Genomic DNA, 21,453 nt, shown 5'->3' with positions numbered 1-21,453 from the left:
ATTGGCATAGAGTCTGGTGTTAAAATATCATCTCGCTTTAGGCTTATTAGATTTGAATACATGTGCACTACCACTACATGTAGATTAATTTTATGCATTTCAGAAATCAGGAAGTCCTCACAAAAATTTCTAAAGAAAAGCATTATGAAGAAGTAAAGGAGTGGATAAAGCCCTGTGAGAGGCATCTGTACTGGAGTGCCACATCTACTTCAAATGGTTCTGGTACTGTGATCTGGGCAAAGTTTAAATCTTTTCTCAGTCACATAGTGAATGTTCACAATAGCCTAGATGATCCAATTTTTAACAAGTGCAATCATGGGATACTTCAACCCAGACGTTGGTTATCTAAAGGTACATTTTGCATAATGTATTCTATTTGGCTTTAAGTTTCATAAAGTCCAAACTAAACTATTGTCATCTTGTGTAAAGTTCTCACCCAAGAAGTAAGCAGGAGTGTAAGATTATTAATCTCAAAATTTAAAACACTTTCTAAGCTACCTTTTTTTCTTTAGGGTCAGAGGTGTATGAAAAAATTTGTAAAGCCTTGACAAAAGATTCTCTGAAAAAGGGTATCCAGCAAGCTTCCCCTTGGGCGCAGACCAGTTGCTTGGAAGGATTCCATTCCCTCATCAATCAGTTTGCTCCCAAAATGATTGCATATTCATATGTTGGAATGTATTGCCGGTTTGTATTTAGAATTTTAGCGAGAAACCTGATTGATAAATAAGATCACCAAATTTGGGTTATATATGTAAAAAAAATATGAATAGGACGCCCAAACAAAAATAGATTGCTTTCTAGAGACACGAAAATATCTTTGAAATAAAGAGAGTTTGAAAAACATATATGCCATAGGATTCAATTTTAGATAACTTGGGAGTCCAATGAACCCCAAAGGTAAAACCCTGTCAAATCCAACTGCATATGTTTAAAATTTGGATATTTTCTTTTCAGACACATTCTTGCTGCTATGCATTTCAACCTTAATCTTCGGAGAGAGGTAGAAACAACGGGAGGCAACAACAGACAAAAGGTGGTTTATCCCAAGTTCAAAAATGGAGAAGCCACGATAAGGGATGTCAGAGTAAAACCAGACTATGGTAGGCTATGTGTTGTGCTTCAAGGGTTACATTTTTGTCACTCATAATTTTAAACTCAATTTTTATTATAGGTTACGTGGAAGAAATTTTCCAGACGTTCATGAATTCATCAAAAGAAGACTTGACTGCTGCACAAGATGAATTAAGACAGATGACCCCAGCACCAATGAATTCAATGCTGGAGAAGCAGCCAAGAGAGGAGGCTCTTCAAAAGCACTTGCACAGGAAAAGCATTGTGGTTGAGGATGTTCCTCCTACTTGTGCAGGTACTTTTTACATCTTAGCTAAATTTATAAATTTTATATTACTTATACATTTTTAATATTTTTTCTTTAGATGTCCCTGAACAAAACCAACTAACAAGTAGAGAACATGCCAAGAGAGCCCCACATTGCAGCCTATGCAAAATCCTATGAAAGGACACAAGAATGTCATTGACTGTCCAAAAAACCAAAGAAATTAAAAAAAACATCGACTATTAAAACACTAAATTGTTTCATCTACAAAATTTGTATTAAATACTTTTTATTTTTATATCTTGTCATTGTGCAGTCAAACTAAAGGCTCAAGATCCATTTCAAACCCACTGTGTAGTTCATCTTCAGAAATTCTGAAACATTCTCTGATGCGTGTGTAAGCACAGGCTGGTAGTGGAATTCGTCTCTTGTATCCCAAATACCCATGCACTAGTCTTGTGAACTCCCTATATGCAATGCTACGAAGGAAGCTGGAATGTCAATAATGAATCAGTTTAGTGTGTGATTACAACAAAATTATGATCAATAACTAATGAATATAAAATAGTTTGATTTATTAAGGTAATTTCATGAGTTTGGGGGTTGGTTCACTGCAAAAATTATCATATCCCATGCAATCCTTGGAATTAATGTCGAGAAGGACAAACTGCTTTATAAAAATATTTTTGGCATATTTAACTTTTTATTGATAAGGTTTTTTCATAATTTCTTTGGTTAAAGTATAATGTGTACATAAAGAAGCCACAAATTCAGCTTACCTTTCCTCTGATCCTGATTGTTGATATCTTTTCCGATCTCTGGTTTTGTACTTATCAGCTGCTAGCTTAAGACTCCATTTTTGGAGACATACTGCTGAGAAGCCAGGATGTTCGGTTATGCAGTTCAGCTCGGCATTTTCATCAAGGTCTTGAAGGACTTCTTGAGAATGGAGAGCTTCGTCGCATCCGTCGAGTTCTTTGCAGCAATAGCATTCGCTTATATTTACTAGCATCTCAGTAGAGCAATTGCCACACTTGCACCTTCAAAACAAACAGTAAAAACACGAATGTTCAATGTACACGTAACAAGAAACTGTAAAGCTTACAAAAGTCGCAATCTTGGTTAGTGTCATCCTCGAGCTCATTCAAAAACATTGTTTACGGTTTGGCGAAACCGCTCTCGCATTATAAATTCACGGGGCGCTTTTATGTTTCAATAGCACAGAAAACTCACCATTCGCTTACTACGCTAACGGCAGTCAATCGTTTGTGAAGCATTTCCTCAATCTTGGCATTTTCTCGTTCAGTATTTTCATACTGTCTCGTCCATTCTTCGTCTGCCAGAGGTTCTCCTGAATGATGCCCTTCGTACCACTCAGAGGTATCATCATTTCCTTCGACTGACAAATATTCTCCTGAATCGGACTGCTCAGAACAGTCAAAACATTCGTCCTCAACATCGTATTCATCTTGTAAGTCAAAAGATGTCTCTAGATCAGAGTTATCAGAGTCCATCTTCACGAATTTGTCTTCAAAAATCTCTTGTGTTTCAAAAGTACTCGATCTGTTTACTAACTTTCGTGCACCAAGCAACAAGTCATGGCCTGGGGTGACGTCACACTCGGACCCAGACTCCCGCTTTGATTCTGCGGTAATGGACCACGCATTTCGTATTTTTAAAACAATTTTTCGCATTCAATTTTTTTTTCAAATGTGACCGAAATACCACAAAACATTTTAAAAAGTTCCGTACAAACAGTTAAGAATATTAAAAAAATAGGGTGTAGGTGCACTTTAAAGTGTGTGCTACATGCACTTATAAAAGTTCTCATTAGCATAATCTGTGACATCATGTCCAACGTGACCTGACGTCACTTACAAGCATTCTGATTGGTTAATTATAATTGTCATTAGCAATAAACTAGTTCCCAATTCCCGAGGAGGAATTTGAACTATTGCAAAATTCTATTATTTAAACTTAACTGTCATCAACGATAGTTATACCGTCGAAGGATCGTTAATTAGGCTTCCCAACACCGGTACAAATTATAGCTGACAAACGAAATTGTAAAAGATTGCTGAGCTTAAAGTTAGGTTTTGGATCGTACCCCTGGCAGCGCCCAAAGTAAATATTTAAGTAACTTATCAGCTAAAAAAACCTCTAGGCATCAATCAAACAGAGAGGACAATTATTGGTGAGAAAAACAAGATTACATGCTTAATCGGTTTTCCTCAGTTTCCTGCGTTGGTGTCAGCCCGAGAGACTACACCAGACAAGTTTGCGACGCAGTGGCGATTTTGCTGATATCGCTGTTTCTCAAAGAGCTAATCGTATCCAATTTCTGCTCTTTTCCGAAACGGTGGTGCCGCTGCAAGACTATCTGGCACCTCAGCTTTTTCCGCAGTGATTATGCATCTTTTCCTTTCATCTGATTATTTTTGTTTTTTCCATTTTCTATTTTCTAATGTATCTCGTATCTTGGAACTAATATCTCTCCTTACAATATTCTTTCCTGTGAAAATATACATGTCCCTCTGGTGCAAGCAGACAGTCGAACCTACATGAGAACGAGAAATCTTCGAGAGAAAGAAGAAAACGAAAGTAACATTGTGTGTTCTTGCTGTGGTCGTCACGTTTGTCGTCTGCTGGATTCCATCAACCGCTTCCTATATGATATATGGATTATCGAACACGCGTATCGAAGCCTTTGATATTGCAACAATATTGCTTGCGTCTGTTAACGCTGCTCTGGACCCGTATCTATTCAGCTTTCAAAGTTCAAGATTTAAGGTTTTGGTCAAAAAGGTACTTTGTTGTAGAAAAGGGTCATCGTAATGATACTAACACAGCGAAAAAATTTAGATCAATGTGGGGGAAAACAAACTTGAAAAACGAACCAGAGAAGACTACAAGGCTACTGGAGAAATAGGAAAAACTACTTGGATATATATATTTATCTATCCAATCCCCTTTTGAACGAATTTCTCAGTATTATCCGAAGCAAGCAACCCACTTTTCCTCCAAGTCCTGGTAAAACGTTGGTAATAGGTAACTTTTCCTACAATTTCAGATTCTGCCAGTGATCGATGCTGTTAAAATAAACAAGAGAAACTTACAAAGAAGTTCTAACCCCTGAAGGAGTTGTCTGATGTACTTGTTTCAATATATGAATTTGTAGGTCATGAACTTGCTTGAGCTAGTCTAGATATAGGGTTATTTTCTCCCGAAGAAATGGTTCCGTCTTTTTTTAAAAAGTGGCTCTAAGTTAAGTTTCCTAACCAACCAAGGACTTCGATCATATCTGTGTAGTTTTAGGTCTCCCCGATTAGTAAAGTACTAGCTTGTGCTGAACTAGCTTATTATTATTACATCTTTAGCAGAGCCGATACTAAAAAATGTTAGTTATTCGGGAAGAGAATTCTAAAAAATTGAAATGACCTAAATTATCCCTAGTATGGTTGATTCGTTTTTTTTTCAATAAAATCTTTTGGCTCTTCCTGATAGATTTCTATGTCCAAAATTTCCGTGCAGAAAATGCTTTCGCTTGCAAAAAGCATTTCTGCCATCTTATGTCATCGTTCTTATTTGCGCAGGACTCGTTCGAGAACGAACTTCAACCTTACTACTCTTCCGCTCAGGAATTTTGTAACGCGCAGTACACGACTCACCACCAGCCACCCCACAGCGCTAGTTTTTTCTGGAAAAACCCTTCCACGCAGTTCTCCATGGTCGACATTTTAACGCTTTTTTCATTTGTTTTACTCGAAAAAGGGAAGATAACTCCAGATAATTCAAAACAATATTGGGGTTAGTAAAAATTTCGATGGATATCTTCCACAACTCCAAATTTGGGTTTATAAATTTAATAAGATCATTTGGATTGTTGTTTTTTCATTGGGCAAAACATTAATATACTACCACTCATGTATATAAAGTTTAATCAAATCCCATTTTATTGGTTTAATATTGTAGCTAGAGATTAAATTTACTTTTGTAAATATTGGTTTTTCTGTTATTAAAACTGAGCTCAATGTCATTTTTTTAAATATTAAAAAGGATTAATTGTTCATTTTCCTGATCAATTGAAATAGCATTTTGTTGAAGGGTTTGACACCCAATCCAGATTACGACGTTAATTTTTGTATAGGAAGAAATATCTGAGAACCGACGAGAGATACCCTTGAAGCGAAGGTCTGTGGATAGAATCCACAATCACAGCAGTCAGCATGTCTCTTTCTACCAATATGGTTATAGAGAAACGAAAGTGTTGAACATGTTTCCTGCATTGGTTTTTTTAATCATGAAGGCATTTGAAAACTGGTCAACAGAGATGTTCGATTATTCTTTATTGACGAAATATCCCAAAATTTATAGATATATGTATATATACATTAGTGGAGTCCAAATACTAAAATTGCCCATTACATATATATATCCGATATCAAACTTTTTCAAATAATGAAATTTGGTCCTCCAAAGTGAGAGAATGACAAGAAAAGACAAACGAACTAGTAAGAGTCCAATCAATATCGCTTTCCCGAGAAAGTATAATTTTCTATTTCGGGTATAACTTTAATTTAAAATCATGGCTTGTTTCATTTTTATTCGTCTGCTTTCACTACACTGTTACAAACAGTTGCTTTGCCATGCTTTGGCTTTAAGTAATTTTTTTAATACCTCGACAATGTCTAATTCTGCATGTATTTCCCGATCAGTCCCATCTAATTACGATGACTCTTTTCTACAGCAAAGTACTTTTTTGATCAAAACCTTGAATCTAGAACTTTGAAAGCTAAATAGATACGGGTCCAGAGCAGCGTTAACAGACGCGAGCAATAATGTGACAAGTATTGGAGTTCTGGATGTGAATCCATCTATTATATAATATAAATAAGAAGGAAACCAACACACGATGAATGTGACAACTACAGCAAGAACACACCAAGTGACTTTCTTTTTCTTCTTGTTGTCGGCGATATCTCGTTCTCCTGTAGGTTCGACTGTCTGCTTGCACCAGAGGGACATGCATATCTTGGTCAGGAGAAACACCATCAAAATTAAAAAACATACTGATTCTATCAGAATAAAGATAGAATGACCTGGAATGTTCATGTCGCAAGCAAAACTTTCTCTGCTGAAATGGGTAAAAACAAATGTCGGGGACGCAACAACAACAGCATATATCCAGGACACCATAACGAGCACTTTGACGATCTTCGGCGAGAAACGCTGACGGAAGTTGTGAGGACGACAAACAGCAAAGTATCGTTCAACTGATAAACAAACCATAGTGAAAATAGAAGCGCTGGACGCCATCCATGCGATGTTACAAAATAACAGCAGTTTACACAGCCACTCACCAAGAACTCCATCTGGCACGGAATGACGAAAGAAAGGTTGGATTATGAATTTAGGAGTAAGAAAAACACCACATAAAATATCTGCAACAGCTAAGTTTAACAGCAGATAGTTTGTGGAGGTTTTCATTCCTCGTCCATTGGTGATGATGTAAATAACGAGAGAATTTCCTGCTATATTGAAGACCAGAACTACAGAAAACAGGACAGCAAAAACGATTTCTTGGAATGTCATTGCTGACATCTTTACACTGAGCAGTGACCAAGCATCAGTTGATGCTACAGCTTTGTTCCACCTGTTAAGTAACCTCTGGCATAATAAAGCAAGTGCGTGTAAGATTCCATTTACTACGTTAATTAAATATAAACTTATTCATTCTTGTAAACATTTTGATTTCATTCTTTCGGCTGATATGAAACACGGTGTTGGAAGCTGTGACATTGAATAATATAGTTGGGTGTTCACTTCACCATATAGTTATTAATAAAAATAAACTTATTCATTCTTGTAAATATTTGGTTTTCATTTCTTAGGTTGCGATGAAACACAGTATTTGAAGCTGTGAATTTGAAGCATTGAATGATAGGCGATTGTTTAGTCCCAAACTAATAAGCGAACTAGTCATCTCACGCTATCAGTGGACCGACAGTTCATAAGATGTTTTGGGCCATGGCTACTGAAGTCTCTTTATTAATTTTTATAAGATTACTTTTATGTGTACACTCAGTCACAACTCATGATTAATAACATGAAAAGGATATTTTAGTATAAGGGTGAGTACGTAATATATTGAAAGTTTTTTGGTCATTTTTCACCATTGTGAATGTCCTCCTGTCCAGCTGAACGGTGAATCTCGTTTCAACTAGCCCAATTTTTGCGTATTTTTCTGTTTACTTTTGGCTAAATATAATATACGTAACGAAAAGAAGCAGAAATATGGAAAGGAAGAATAAAAACAAATTTACTTTACCGCCATGTTTGCTTCGTTCTTTCAAGTTCCAAAAGTGCTTAGGGCAGGTCATTTTGTTCACTCGTGCTTTACGCTTAGCGTTCGGCACAATTCACTTCACTACATATATTGGGTTTTGTGCTGTTTGAGAATCTTTCGGCTCTCAGCTCCTAGTGAGGGTTATTGTGAATTTTGGCGGCCTAGTCCCTATCCCCACCAGTTTTATTTAGATCTTTTTTGTTGTTTGAAATAACATATTCCTTTGCTCTGATGATATTCTTCCCTGTGAAAATATACATGTCCCTCTAGTGTAAGTAGACAGTCGAACCTACAGTAGAACGAGAAGTCTTCGAGAGAAAGAAGAAAAAGAAAGTGACATTGTGTGTTCTTGCTGTGGTCATCACGTTTGCCGTCTGCTAGATTCCAGCAACCGATTCCTATATCATATATGGATTATCGAACGCGTATCGAAGCTGTCGATATTGCAACAATATTGCTTGCGTGCCCTTTACCCGTATCTATTCAGCTTTCAAAGTTCTAGATTTAAAGTTTTGGTCAAAAAGGTACTTTGCTGTAGAAAGGACTGAGTCATCGTAATTGGATGACACTGATCGGGAAATAAAAGCAGAATTAAGAGCGAATGTCTGTAAAAATCAAACAAAATCAGAAATATGTGGAAAGGCTCAAATTTTCGAATTCGCTCTACTTTTGGATTTTAGTAGTGTATGATGAAGTACGAAACGCTGTGTGGTTAGTTTTGGAAAATATTTTTTTGTCTTCGAGAAAAAGGGAAAAATCGGTTTGAGCTCCAGGGACGATTTTCGCTGCCAAAAGATGGCTGAAAATTGCTTACTTTCGCTTGGTCCGTGTATCAAAACTATTGATCCAAATAGCCTTCTAATACTTTCTGCCAAAAGTACAACTCTTATTTGCTCAATTAAGAGTAGTTTCATAAAAATCGAACAACTCTGAATTATTTAACACAATAAAAAGCAAAGGGCACTGAGTTACAATGCTTGTCAGTGCATCTCGAAAACTGCGAATTTCCCTATGTGCCATCCTTCCAAATCTTATGAGATTACAGTCAACAACTATTGGGAAACTGCTCTTTTGAAAAATGTATTTTTTATTTTGGGGAATTAATGGTGCGCTTTTTGCGAGAGCATTTATTTTGACTCATTAAATATGCAGAAATCATTGTTTGGCGATTGCGTGACTAAAGACTTCTCGAAATAAATTCCCTTGAAACATCATTGTTTTTCAAATCTAGTCTATACAAATAAAAGAAAACATTAATATACTAACCTTCAACACGAAAAGGTCTTTTCCGTTGCTCCATTCATCGGCGTTATCAAGAAAGTAGAATTGGCAACCGTGGCGTTGGCTTGTTTTATGCAACCGATTTCCGAAAATACCATCTATCAGTAACTAGTCAGATTTCAATATAATACCTATATAGAACAGTATAAGGCCAGGGGTCCACCTTTGGCTATTTCTCCAAGAACTACTAGTCAGTAGCGCTTTGATAAATTGGTCTGTAATGTTTAACAGGCAATTGTTTGCGAGTGACTGTCATAAACTTATACCGAGACAGCATTCGAGCGTGCAGATCGTGTCGTGGGACCATAGTGCACCGACCACTGTTCTTTAATGAAGGAGAAAGAAAGAAAACAGGAATTTGTAGAAAGTATCAGAAGGATATTTGGATCAATAATTTTGATACACGGACCAAGCGAAAGTAAGCAATTTTCAGCCATCTTTTGGCAGCGAAAATCATCCCTGGAGCTCAAACCGATTTTTCCCTTTTTCTCGAAACAAAAAAGTATTTTTCAAAACTAACCACATAGCGTTTCGTACTTCATCATACACTACTAAAATCCAAAAGTAGAGCGAATTCGAAAATTTGAGACTTTCCGCCGTATGTTTGATTTTTACAGACAGTTTAAAAATATTGTTTAAAAAACTAGCTAAAGGCAAAGCACGTCAAAGGAAGCTGTTCGCAACTGTGAAGTTGGCAGAGCCGATACTAAAAAATGCTAGTTATTCTGAAAGAGAATTCCAAAAAAATGGAATGACCTAAATTATCCCTAGAATGGTTGATTCGTATCGTATTTTTAATAAACTCTTTTGCCTCTTCCTAATAGATGTCTAAAATTTATTTGCAGAAAACGTTTGCGCTCGTCAATATTGCCAATGCCAAATTTTTAAATATCAAAAAGGATTAATTGTTCGTTTTCCTGATCAACTGAAAAAGACTTTTGTTGAAGGGTTTGACACCCAACCCAGATTACAACGTTGATTTTTGTATAGGAAGAAATATCTGAGAACCGACGAGAGATTGAAGCGCAGATCTGTGGATAGAATCCACAATCACAGCAGTCAACATTTCTCTTTCTACCAATATGGTTATAGAGAAAATGAAAGTGTTGAACATGTTTCCTGCATTGGTTTTTTTAATCATGAAGGCATTTGAAAGCTGGTCAACAGAGATGTTCGATTATTCTTTATTAAATAACCCAAGTATTTATATATATTTGTGGAGTCCAAATACTAAAATTGTCCATTACATATACATTTCGGGAAACTTTAATTTCAAATGATGGCTTGTTTCATCTGTGTCTCCGAGTTGCACGTCGACATTTGGTTTCTCGCTGCTGCCATTCAAAAGAGATATAAAAGGTGATTTACTGCAGCGAACAATCAAATTTCAGCGAGCACCTCGCACACACAGAGTACGCATGTTTATTCAAATGGCAGTAAAAGAGAATGGATTTTAATGAAAGTCGTAAATGAGAGAAAAGATATTCTCTGTTAAAGAACAAATTTAAGGTTACACTGACAACAATACTATCATATATCCAGGACACCACAACCAGCACTGTTACGAAAAAGAAGAAGAAATAAAAACGTCCAGTAGGTGGAAAAAGAAAAAGAGTTCTTAAAAAGAGGGGGAAGAAATAGAGTAGAAAAAGAGACCGAAGAAGAAGAAAGGAAAGGCATCGAAAGAAGACCTCAAGAAGTCAGTGAACATGAGCTTGAGAAAAAAACTGTCGTACAGTTCATACTTCTTTTAGACCTTCAAGATATTCACAACCAAGATGAAAAATACTGCCTTTTTGTTTATCTTCCTGTCTTTTCTCGTGAAACTCAAAAAAAGCTCCAAGGATGAATTTAAAGCTTTGGAAAATTACCTCACACTGAATATGATTAATAGTTTTGTGGTCAGTTTTTGACGTTTTGACTGTTTGAAGGAAGCAGGCCATGTTCACAGTGACTGAAGACACACTTTCATGCATCTTATTGAAAACGTAATGCAAACTCTCCTGTTTAATTTTACCATAAGTATATGGAAATACTTCAGGAGCGGATGAGCCTAGCCTGTACGTTTTAAACGTCAAAGAAAGACGGACTCTGGCTTCATCAACGGATTGATAAAAATAAGTTCAAGCTTGACGTTTTAAGGTTTTTGAAATAACACATTTACTTGAGGAAAATGTAACTGAAATTCTTCTTTATAATGAAAATATGAATAATTTGAAAAGATCATCATAAGTGCAGCGAACCATTAAGTTTTTCGATACGTACCGTAAGATATGGGAGGCAAATTGACAAATATGTACCTTGTCATACGATAAAAATTATTTTAAAAGTTTTAACTTAAAAGGCTTTGACAACCTCTTTCAATCTATACTATACATTCTATATATACAATCTATATATACATTCTTATTCAACTGGACAATCAAACAATCTCAGACCTCATCACTGTCGTACTAATATTAAACAGTTTACTGTAGTTTTTAGGGCTCTAAATTCTGGAATTCTTAACAAAAAAAACATATCTCAGAGCAAGACTCCTTCATCTTTCAAAAAATAAACCCTAAAAAACCATGTTATACTAAGTTCATTTTCTTCCTGATATACTGTTATGGTGTTATAACTTACTTTAACTTATTAGATATAGGCATAATTTGATTATCTAATTATTATGATACATTCTTCTTAGATTCTTGTTTTTTTATATTTCTATATCCTAAAAATTACATTGAAACCATCCTATTCATTCGTTATTCCCATTGTTAATTCATATTTATTTAGTTGTCTTTATAGCTAAGAATAAGGCAGTTCAAATTTCATAAGCCCTGTGCTTTCTTTTTGGACTGTCTTTCCTATTGAACAGCTCCAGTCTCTTGTGAAAAAAAAAAATAAATAAATAAAATAAAATAAAATAAAATAAAACAAAAAATAAATAAATAAATTGAAAATAAAAAAAATCTATTTACTTATCTGATTATTGATTTCTTGTAAATAATGTTTTATATCGTGTATACAGTATCTCATTTTCTTCTTTTCCTGTTTTTGGTTTCTCGTTTACAGGTGTTTCGGTTGTCTTTTCATGCAATACGCTTACAAAGACTCTTTTCCACAGCAAACAACCTTTTTTACCAAAGCCTTAAATTTCGAACTTTGGAAACTAAATAGATACGGGTCTAGAGCAGCGTTAAGAGAAGCGAACAAAATCATTGCAGTTAGCAAAGGACTTATTGATAATCCAAATAGTAAGTAGTTGATGGTTAAGGGAAACCAGCACACCACAAATGTGACAACTACAGCAAGAACACACAAAGTGACTTTCTTTTTCTTCTTTCTCTCGGTGATCTCTCGTTCTCCTGTAGGTTCGACTGTCTGCTTGCACCAGAGAGAAATGAATATTTTTACAGTAAAAAATATCATCAGAGACAAAGAACATGTTATTTCTAGCAAAGTGTACACCGAGTGAACTTTAATAGGAGTAACTTTAGTAATCGAGCAGTTATATTCTCTGTTTAAGTGAGTATGAACAATAATAGGTGATACTATAACAGCAGCATATATCCAGGACACTACAACGAGCACTTTGACGATCTTCGGCGAGAAACGCTGACGGAAGGTGTGAGGACGACAAACAGCAACGTATCGTTCAACTGATAAACAAACCATGGTGAAAATACAAACTCTGGACGCCATCAAAGCAATATTACTTCCTAAGAGTATTTTGCACATCCAGTCACCAAGAACTCCGTCTGGCACTGAATGACGAAAGAAAGGGAAGAGTATATATTCGGGAGCAAGAAAAACACCAAATAAAAGATCTGCTACAGCCAAGTTTAACAGCAGATAGTTCGTGGGTGTTTTCATTCCTCGTTCATTCCTGATGATGTACATAACTAGGGAGTTTCCTGCTATATTGAAGACAAGAACAACAGAAAACAGAACGGCAAACATAACTTCTTGTGTAGCTGGCATCATGATCTTACGGTCAATTTCCGAAATGCGATCGAACTAACTTGTTACATCTCACATGTACCGCGACTTGAATCCTTCTCAAGGCGATGGGACTTTCTGCTCAAGTAATCATGGTATATTGCTTGTTATAATGCTGTTATGATTTCGTCATTAAACACCTGGCGAACCCAATGTTAGTTATTATAAGTTTAAAACTTTGGGTTTTATTCTTTCATTCGGAAAAACATTGTTATAAGAGTTATGTACATAAAGTTTAATCAAATCCTATTTCATTTGTTCAGTGTTGTAAAGATTAAAGTTGTTTTCACAAATATTGGATTTCTTAAAATAAAAACTGAAAGAGAGATTAATTATTAATATTCCTGATCAATTCAAAAAGGGTATTATTTTAAAGGTAAGGGGCGGCGGAGCCCTTTGGATCGTGAGGGGGAAGGGGGGGGGGGGGGGGGTTAGGGGGTTCTCAGTGTTCTCTCTACGTATTTCGACTGTTGAGGCATACCATTTAGCGAGCCACTTTTTACAGTTATCAATTGTAGCAAAGCCACGATAATTACTTGCTTTCTGCCTTCAAAACTCTGTTTGTACATCCAAAAGATAAAGTGTTTGACCATAGCTAGAAAGACTACAAAATACTTTGTACCTCAAAGATATCTATCGAAATATAGTGATCTCTCGAAGATTTGTAGTAAATTTCTTAGCAAACTTTTCGAAGCTCGACACGATAGTCTCGTTCTGATGCTACGTTCATCACGATACCGCTGGTTTGTTGGGGTGGCGTGCTCAACTACGATAAGGGCTATTTTTGCCAAAATTGATTAAACGTTGAAACAAAATGTGAGTATTTGCGTGGCTGAAAGAGTGTGTCGCGTATTGATGTAGATTAATTTTCAGTCTGGAAATTAATTGTCCGCATAAAAGTACAGCGTCTCGATCTCTAATTGGTTAACATTTGGCTTTGGTCGATTTTTCAAACATTTATATTATTTTTGTTTTCGTTAAACATAAAAAGAAACAACAACAGATCTAGTATTCAAGCTATTTGAATAACCTTTAGAAGTCATTGTTATTTTTGGTCACGCGAGCCGTGACCAAAAGTAACAATGACTTGTAAAGTTTATTCAAATAGCTTGGACGGGCATAATGACACAAGAGAAAAAGACAAAGACTTGAATACCTTGAGCTCAACAGATACTGTTGAGATATATGGCTAGTGTTTGACACTATTTTTTCGCCACTTAAAAATTCAGTATCCGAAACAAAACGAGTGCATTTTGTTGTATATAAATTGTATCTCATGTGCTGAAATTCTTACAAAAATCTATGGAGGCGTTCCCGAGGAATATGAATTAACTAAAATATTATAGGTGCGGAGAATGTTGTCATGAAAATGCTCTACGTTTGCCGATCTGTAGTTTCAAATAGATATAAGCAAATGCCTCGAAATTCAACACCATAAAAAAGAACATATTCAAAATTTCTCATGCGAAATTCCAGGGCGAAATATTGAACAGATCATGTTTTAGAGCTCTCTTTGTGAGTGATATGGAATTGAATTTGAAAAATCAACAACCAACTTTGGGGCTTCATAATTCTAAAACGGCTAGATATAATTCCTTGAAACTCACTCATCAGCAAGGGCATGACTCAAAATACAACATCCTTAAGTTTGGACAAAATCCATGGGGGATGTTTTGAGACCGATCCGAAAAACTGTTTTTCGGGAATTCCACATACCTTTTGCATAATAAGGACGATCGACATGCCACACCCAATATTTTAAACTTCAATCAATTGACCAATTCATAATTAAAAATCAAATGGCTACAACGAGATGAAGTCTGTTTTAGCGCGATTTGAATGCTACTGGTCGGAACTTTCCGTTACTGATTTTAGCCACCTTAAACAGAATTGACTTTATTTAAATTTAAAACAGCAAATTCCTTTAATAACTACAGCCATGATACCTTGGAGTCTACTAGTAAGAGTCCAATCAATATCGCGAAAGTATAAATTTCTACTTCGGGTAACTTTAATTTCAAATCATGGCTTGATTCATTTTTAGTCTGCTTAAATTTCACAGTTACGAACAGCTTGCTTTGCCGTGCTTTGCCTTTAGGTAATTTTTTTAAACAATGTTTAATTCTGCTTGTATTTCTCGATCAGCATCTCATTACGAGGACTCTTTTCTACAGCAAAGTACCTTTTTGACCAAAACCTTAAATCTAGAACTTTGAAAGCTGAATAGATACGGGTCGACAGCAGTGTTAACAGACGCAACCAATGCAGTGCAGTTCTGGATGTGAATCCAATCAAATAACATACATAAAAAGGAAACCAACACACTACAAAAGTAACAACTACAGCAAGAACACACCAAGTAACTTTCTTTTTCTTCTTTCTGTCAGCGATCTCTCGTTCTCCTGTAGGTTCGACTGTCTGCTTGCACCAGAGGGACATGCATATCTTGGTCAGGAGAAACACCATCAAAATAATAAAATATACTGATTCTATCAGAATAAAAAAGGAATGGCCTTTAATTAATGTTGTAAATGAGAGGTCGCAGAAAATATGCTTTTGGTTCAAATTAGTATGAATGAATAAGGGGGATGCAACAACTACAGCATATATCCAGGACACCACAACAAGCACTTTCACGATCTTCGGCGAGCAACGCTGATTGAAGGTGTGAGGACGACAAACAGCAAAGTATCGTTCAACTGATAAACAAATCATGGTGAAAATAGAAGCTTTGGACGCCATCCAAGCGATGTTACAAAATAACACTAATTTACACAGCCAGTCACCAAGAACTCCATCAGGCAAGGATGGTCTACCCAACAAAGGCAGGAATATGTATTCAGGAGCAAGAAAAACACCAAATAAAAGATCTGCTACAGCCAAGTTTAACAGCAGATAGTTTGTATACTTTGTTATTACGTTTTAATTAAATCGTATTTCAATAATAAAGTATTACAAAGATTAAAATTTACAAATATTGGTATTTCGTTTATTAAAACTGGTCGATGTCCTTTTTTTTCTTAACGGCAGGGAGTGATCTCATTCTCTTTATCAATGGAAAAGATGTTCGTATTTGAGATAGATCCCGAATCAAAATAGACTGAATTATGACAGTTGATTTTCATTGAGGGAGGAAAACCGGAGAACCGGGAGTCGAAACCAAATCCAAAATTCAAAATACTTAAAAAAACTATTACTATTCTCTATTAATCATTGATTTTATAATGAATGGTTTATTAATCACAGGCTGTATGGACTAAATTACTGAAGCCTTTTAGGAACGACAGCAACGAAAAATTGTTTCTTTGTTACTAGCCATAACAAAATCCGAGGGAAAGATCACACGTCAACGTGAACGTAGGAAAATGGAACTGGAACTTGCAGATTTGTTTCGAAATGAAGACAAAAATTGGATTTTAACAACCGTGGTGACTTTGATCAATAATACAATCTATGCAGTCTTTGAATAATAGATAGCAGTCGAATAGAATCAATAATTAATTGAGTAGTATATAGAGGAGAAATGAGTATCCCTGCACTTGTCAGATTTTAAAGAAAGATCAAATAAAGTTTACTACGTTCACTACTTCATTACAAAGTTAATGAAATTTCCCCCTCACATTATGTTATGGCAAGTACACAAAAGATGGAGTTTTAAATTGAAATAAAATCTGTGTTGGGTTTAGTATTGGCAATCCATCCATTCACTTCGTTCTCTCTCGTGAAAAAAATAATGGTCTAAGTAAAAATTAAACCAAATAAAGCGTTAATCTCTTTGATACTAAAACACTATAATCAGATTGAATTAAAATGTAATAATGAACTATGATAATGTTTGGCGAAATAAAAATCATAGATAACCTGGAGTTCGTAAGCTGTCTAATATTATTGCTATTTTCAAGGCACAATATTATTGTTTACTTAAGAGGACAATTTGTAACCTACAAAAAGTCCAATTTATAACCTAAAGTTACAGGTTGAGTTGATCGCAGTTCAGTGCTCGACCGTAAAGCCATGATGCCAAGTACCCAAGAAGCTATATTTGCCGTGCTGTTCTCTGTTGTTCTTGTCTTCAATATAGCAGGAAACTCCCTCGTTATTTACATCATCACCAACGAACGAGGAATGAAAACATCCACAAACTATCTGCTGTTAAACTTGGCTGTAGCAGATCTTTTATTTGGTGTTTTTCTTGCTCCTGAATTCATATTCCTGCCTTTCTTTCGTCATTCCGTGCCAGATGGAGTTCTTGGTGACTGGCTGTGTAAACTACTGTTAAAAAGTAACATCGGTTGGATGGCGTCCAAAGCTTCTATTTTCACCATGATTTGTTTATCAGTTGAGCGATACTTTGCTGTTTGTCGTCCTCACACCTTTCGTCAGCGTTTCTCGCCGAAGATCGTCAAAGTGCTTGTTGTGGTATCCTGGATATATGCTGTTGTTGTAATATCACCCTTTTTTGTTCATGCTCACTTGAAAAGAGAATCTTTACAATGCTTCATCGACTTTGCCGATGGTAAATATCACGCGGTGTACTTTTTGCTAGAAATAACATGTTCCTTGTTTCTGATGACATTTTTTTCTGCGAAAATATTCCTTTCCATCTGGTACAAGCAGACAGTCGAACCTACAGGAGAACGAGAGATCACCGAGAGAAAAAAGAAAAAGAAAGTCACTTTGTGTGTTCTTGCTTTAATTGTCACTTTTGTGGTGTGTTGGATTCCCTCGACCATTATCCACTTTCTACTTGGATTATCAACCACTCCTGAACTAACTCTAACAATATTGGTTGCTTCTCTTAACGCTGCTCTAGACCCGTATCTATTTAGTTTTCAAAGTTCGAAATTTAAGGCTTTGGTGAAAAAGGTTCTCTGCTGCAGGAAAGAGTCCTCGTAGTATGGCAAGACAAGGCAAATAAATAAATATTTTTATTAGATTCTTGTCGTTCTAGCGCTTTTCGCACTAATTGGGGACACTTTTTGCTCACACGCACTACCGCTACATTCAATATTATATGCGCACAACGCTCAACTCACATGTTGATTTTTACGGAGGCAGGAAACCGGAGAACCCGGAGAAAATCCTCGTAGTATAGGAGAGAACAACACATCGTACCAACTCAATTCACATGTGACGACCGCAGGGCTCGAACCAGCGACCCTACCTGTTGGCAAGGCAAGGCAAGGCAAGGCAAGGCACTACATTCTATATTTACAACATACAACACTCAACTCACAAGTTGCTTTTTACGGAGGGAGGAAACCGGAGAACCGCGAGAAGACCCTCGTGGCAAGGGAGAGAACAACACACCATACAAACTCAACTCACATATGATATGAAGAGATGCTGTGATAGACGATTGGAAGAGACTTTTGTCACTGGAAATATAACCATTTTGGCAGTAAAGAGAGGTTATTTGAATGTATCAGTGGCATATATTTCGATAATTTTAGGGATATTAAGAACTTATGTTAAGTAATATTTCAAAGCCGACAATGAGGACTGGACGGGATTTCAAGTCAAAGCAATTAGTTCCAAACTTCTGAAACTAATTGCGCGGACTTGAAATCCCGTCCAGTCCGATATTGGAGGTTTTGAAATGACTTTTCATCTCATTAATTATTCGACTTGGAGTAACTAGAACAAAATTAATTCAGTCCTAGGACTGAATGCATTCCTTTCACAGCACTTTACCAGGTTTCAAGTAACATCATGTGACCCAAAAATAGCCCATTGATTGGCTGGTTTACTCATGAATTATTAATGAGTATGAGAATATAGGTTAATGTTTAACTGCGATGGAGGGTGAACTACGTCATCGTCATTTGATCAGATATCAGTACACGTTTGTAATCGTTATAGTAGGTTCGCTTAAAATCGTCTCTTCGCGAACTCTGAGAATGGGAAAATCTAAACGAAGAACAATTCCCACGGCAAACGCCTACACTATCGATCGAACGTCTACACTACAGTGCACCACGTCGCAAACTACCAATCACATTTGATCTACTGGTTTGTATGTCAATATTCCTCAATACAAATTCGGAAGATGACTGTGTCTACTGGTCTGCTATAACAGTGGCTCACTTTCTCATGTTACGAGCTGGAGAATTTACGGTACAATCTCATGAACGCTTTGATAGTGCTATTCATCTGACCGTTAGGGACGCACAATTACATACAGTACAACATTTTTTACAAGGACAAGAATATTTAACACTACATATCAAAAAATCAAAAACTGACCAATGTCGACAAGGTGTGCAACTATACATGTCTCACTCCCGACATCGCGTGTGTGCTCTGTGTGCACTAAAAACGAACCTAGAGTTACAACGCCAGCGCGGGAGACACCATTTTCGCCTTTATTTATGTTATCTTATGCTCTCCCCTTAACAAGAAAAAAATTAATGGACTTTGTATATCCTTTATTGCGCCTTGTTGGAATCGATCCCACTCAATACAGCGGGCGCAGCTTCAGAATCGGAGGTGCAGCATCCGCGTCGCTTGAAAGCCTCGCAGACTACGAAATTCAACTGCTTGGACGATGGAAATCAGACTGTTACAAACAATACATACGTTCACCTCTAAATTTATTTCTCGACATACCCAAGAAGGTCGCACAAACAGCACCAATCGTTTATCGGTACGCTCATCCTTATACCAAAAATTCTACTTAAGAGGAACAATTTCTGATAACTATATAACTATATATATATATATACATGCTTTTTTTAAAAATTTAACATTTCCTACTTTGAGCATTATGGGCAGTTTTATTTGCTGTATCAAAGTGGTAAATATAAATAGACTGCCCGTTTTCGGCCCAAACAATGTTGTCTTTGTCGTCAATCATTATATACCTTTAGATAAGCAGTATTAAGTGATATTAAGAACTTGTGTTAATATAGGTTATGTTTAACTGCGAGGGAGGGTGAACTACGTCATCGTCATTTGATCAGATATCAGTACACGTTTGTAATCGTTATAGTAGGTTCGCTTACCTCACCCTCCCTCCCATTAGGCAGTTTCATTTGCTGTATCAAAGTGGTAAATATAAATAGACTGCCCGTTATCGGCGCAAACAATGTTGTCTTTGTCGTCAATCATTATATACCAATAGATAAGCAGTATTAATTATGATTGAACTAATCCTAAAAACACACAGGTAATGTTTTCTTAAATGTTTTCCACTTGATTGAGATGGCTTGAGTAATGGGACACTTTTTATTACATTCCTTAGTTAATAACATCCACCATAACTTTCATTATGTACGTATATGCATTGGCAACATCTTCTGATCAGTCTTCAGCATGTGAAATGCTTACCCTGCTAACCCCTATTACTGTAACTTATTTTGGGAATGCAAAAGGTTGAATACATTTATTGTAAGAAATTCCCCTAAATATCCATTACCTTGTCCATCCCTACTAAGTATGACAAATTACTGTCAAAGATTTCGTTCTATGTTTATTCACTTTATATTTCAGGTGTCTTTAAATGATTCTTTGGTAATGAAAGTTCTTAATATTATTTTTTCTTAGTGACATGATCTTCAATCGCGCGTTAGTCATTATTAGACAAGGCCATCTGTTCTTTTATCTCTGATTCTTTTTATTCTTTTATCACATTATTTTAACATTTTGCACGATGAAAGAACATCATATTAAAACAACCAAATAAAAAAATGGGGATCCCCGACTTTGTTTAGCCGTCAGAATACGTGGATATTCACCCTTTTTACGCTAAAAAGGCGCGAACAACGTGAACATGGAAAGCTGTCAAAAATAACTTATATTTTACTGGGAAACAAAGTTCGTCCCCATTTTTCACAGTAGACTAGAAAATAACCAAATAACTAGTTAGAATTGAAGTTTGTGTTAAAAAATCGTCAGAGCCTAGTGAAGAATAAAGTCACATTGGTAATATTTATACTGCCACGATAACAATAACTGTCGAATAATTGTCGAAACGTCAGACCCATCAAACAGTCCTTCTCAGGATTACATCCAGCCGGATGATCATAATACTTCGATAAACATATATTTATAACTTTATTTTTTTTTAGAATATTGGGGAAAACAGTTACTATTTCCAAGATCGGTTTTGTCATACTTTCCTATATTTCTTATCACTATATGTTAATTTCTCAGTCTCTTCCAATCGTCTATGTACATCACCACCCGAATCGGACAGATGTATAATGATTTATGCAATATTATAAAAGGTCTGTTGTCATGTAATTACTTGAATGAATCAAATTGTTTGCATTGAAATTAGAATAATGTTTTATCCAATCATCTTAACTCTGAACTGTAGCATTTTGTGAGTGGTTGTTTTGTCGACTCTAATTTGATTCGTTCAAATATACCTTTTGGCATCGTTTCAATTGTTGTTATTCAATTTCTTTCAATGCAAAACTTAACTTCTAATCCAAAATTAAGATTCATTTTAAGGACTCTTTCATTTTTCATTTATTCTAGGAAATAGTTATTTCTATGCGAC

General features: G+C 36.0%; 4 protein-coding genes and 1 pseudogene across 5 annotated transcripts; 2 read left to right on the top strand and 3 right to left on the bottom strand.

Moving 5' to 3' along the window:
• The first annotated feature begins 77 nt into the window (after nucleotides 1-77).
• Nucleotides 78-1,634, top strand: LOC148907278 (uncharacterized; annotated as a pseudogene). Its single transcript, XR_016121127.1, has 5 exons — nucleotides 78-351; nucleotides 513-684; nucleotides 955-1,100; nucleotides 1,172-1,366; nucleotides 1,437-1,634. The product of XR_016121127.1 is annotated as an uncharacterized LOC148907278 (transcript).
• LOC148907277 (uncharacterized) lies at nucleotides 1,145-3,108 on the bottom strand. Its single transcript, XM_089036770.1, has 3 exons — nucleotides 2,570-3,108; nucleotides 2,116-2,376; nucleotides 1,145-1,827 (listed from the first exon to the last, which is right to left on the bottom strand). The coding sequence occupies exons 1-3, from the start codon at nucleotides 3,028-3,030 to the stop codon at nucleotides 1,653-1,655; spliced, it is 897 nt and encodes a 298-aa protein (XP_088892896.1). The 5' UTR covers nucleotides 3,031-3,108; the 3' UTR covers nucleotides 1,145-1,652.
• Nucleotides 3,109-6,061: 2,953 nt separating this feature from the next.
• LOC116293121 (somatostatin receptor type 1-like) lies at nucleotides 6,062-6,937 on the bottom strand. The gene has a single exon (XM_031700518.1). It carries the CDS (start codon nucleotides 6,935-6,937, stop codon nucleotides 6,062-6,064), a length of 876 nt encoding a protein of 291 aa, XP_031556378.1.
• Nucleotides 6,938-12,050: 5,113 nt separating this feature from the next.
• Nucleotides 12,051-12,929, bottom strand: LOC116301167 (allatostatin-A receptor-like). Its single transcript, XM_031710189.2, has one exon. The coding sequence runs from the start codon at nucleotides 12,927-12,929 to the stop codon at nucleotides 12,051-12,053; it is 879 nt and encodes a 292-aa protein (XP_031566049.2).
• Nucleotides 12,930-16,964: 4,035 nt separating this feature from the next.
• LOC148907276 (tachykinin-like peptides receptor 86C) lies at nucleotides 16,965-17,843 on the top strand. The gene has a single exon (XM_089036838.1). It carries the CDS (start codon nucleotides 16,965-16,967, stop codon nucleotides 17,841-17,843), a length of 879 nt encoding a protein of 292 aa, XP_088892964.1.
• Nucleotides 17,844-21,453: the final 3,610 nt, after the last annotated feature.

This window comes from Actinia tenebrosa, unplaced genomic scaffold, assembly GCF_029948245.1.
Source record: "Actinia tenebrosa isolate PJP-AT-01 unplaced genomic scaffold, QUT_ActTen_1.0 PGA_scaffold4__44_contigs__length_22323623, whole genome shotgun sequence".
Classification (NCBI taxonomy): Eukaryota; Metazoa; Cnidaria; class Anthozoa; order Actiniaria; family Actiniidae; genus Actinia; species Actinia tenebrosa.
This window is presented reverse-complemented; position numbering and strand designations above follow the sequence as displayed.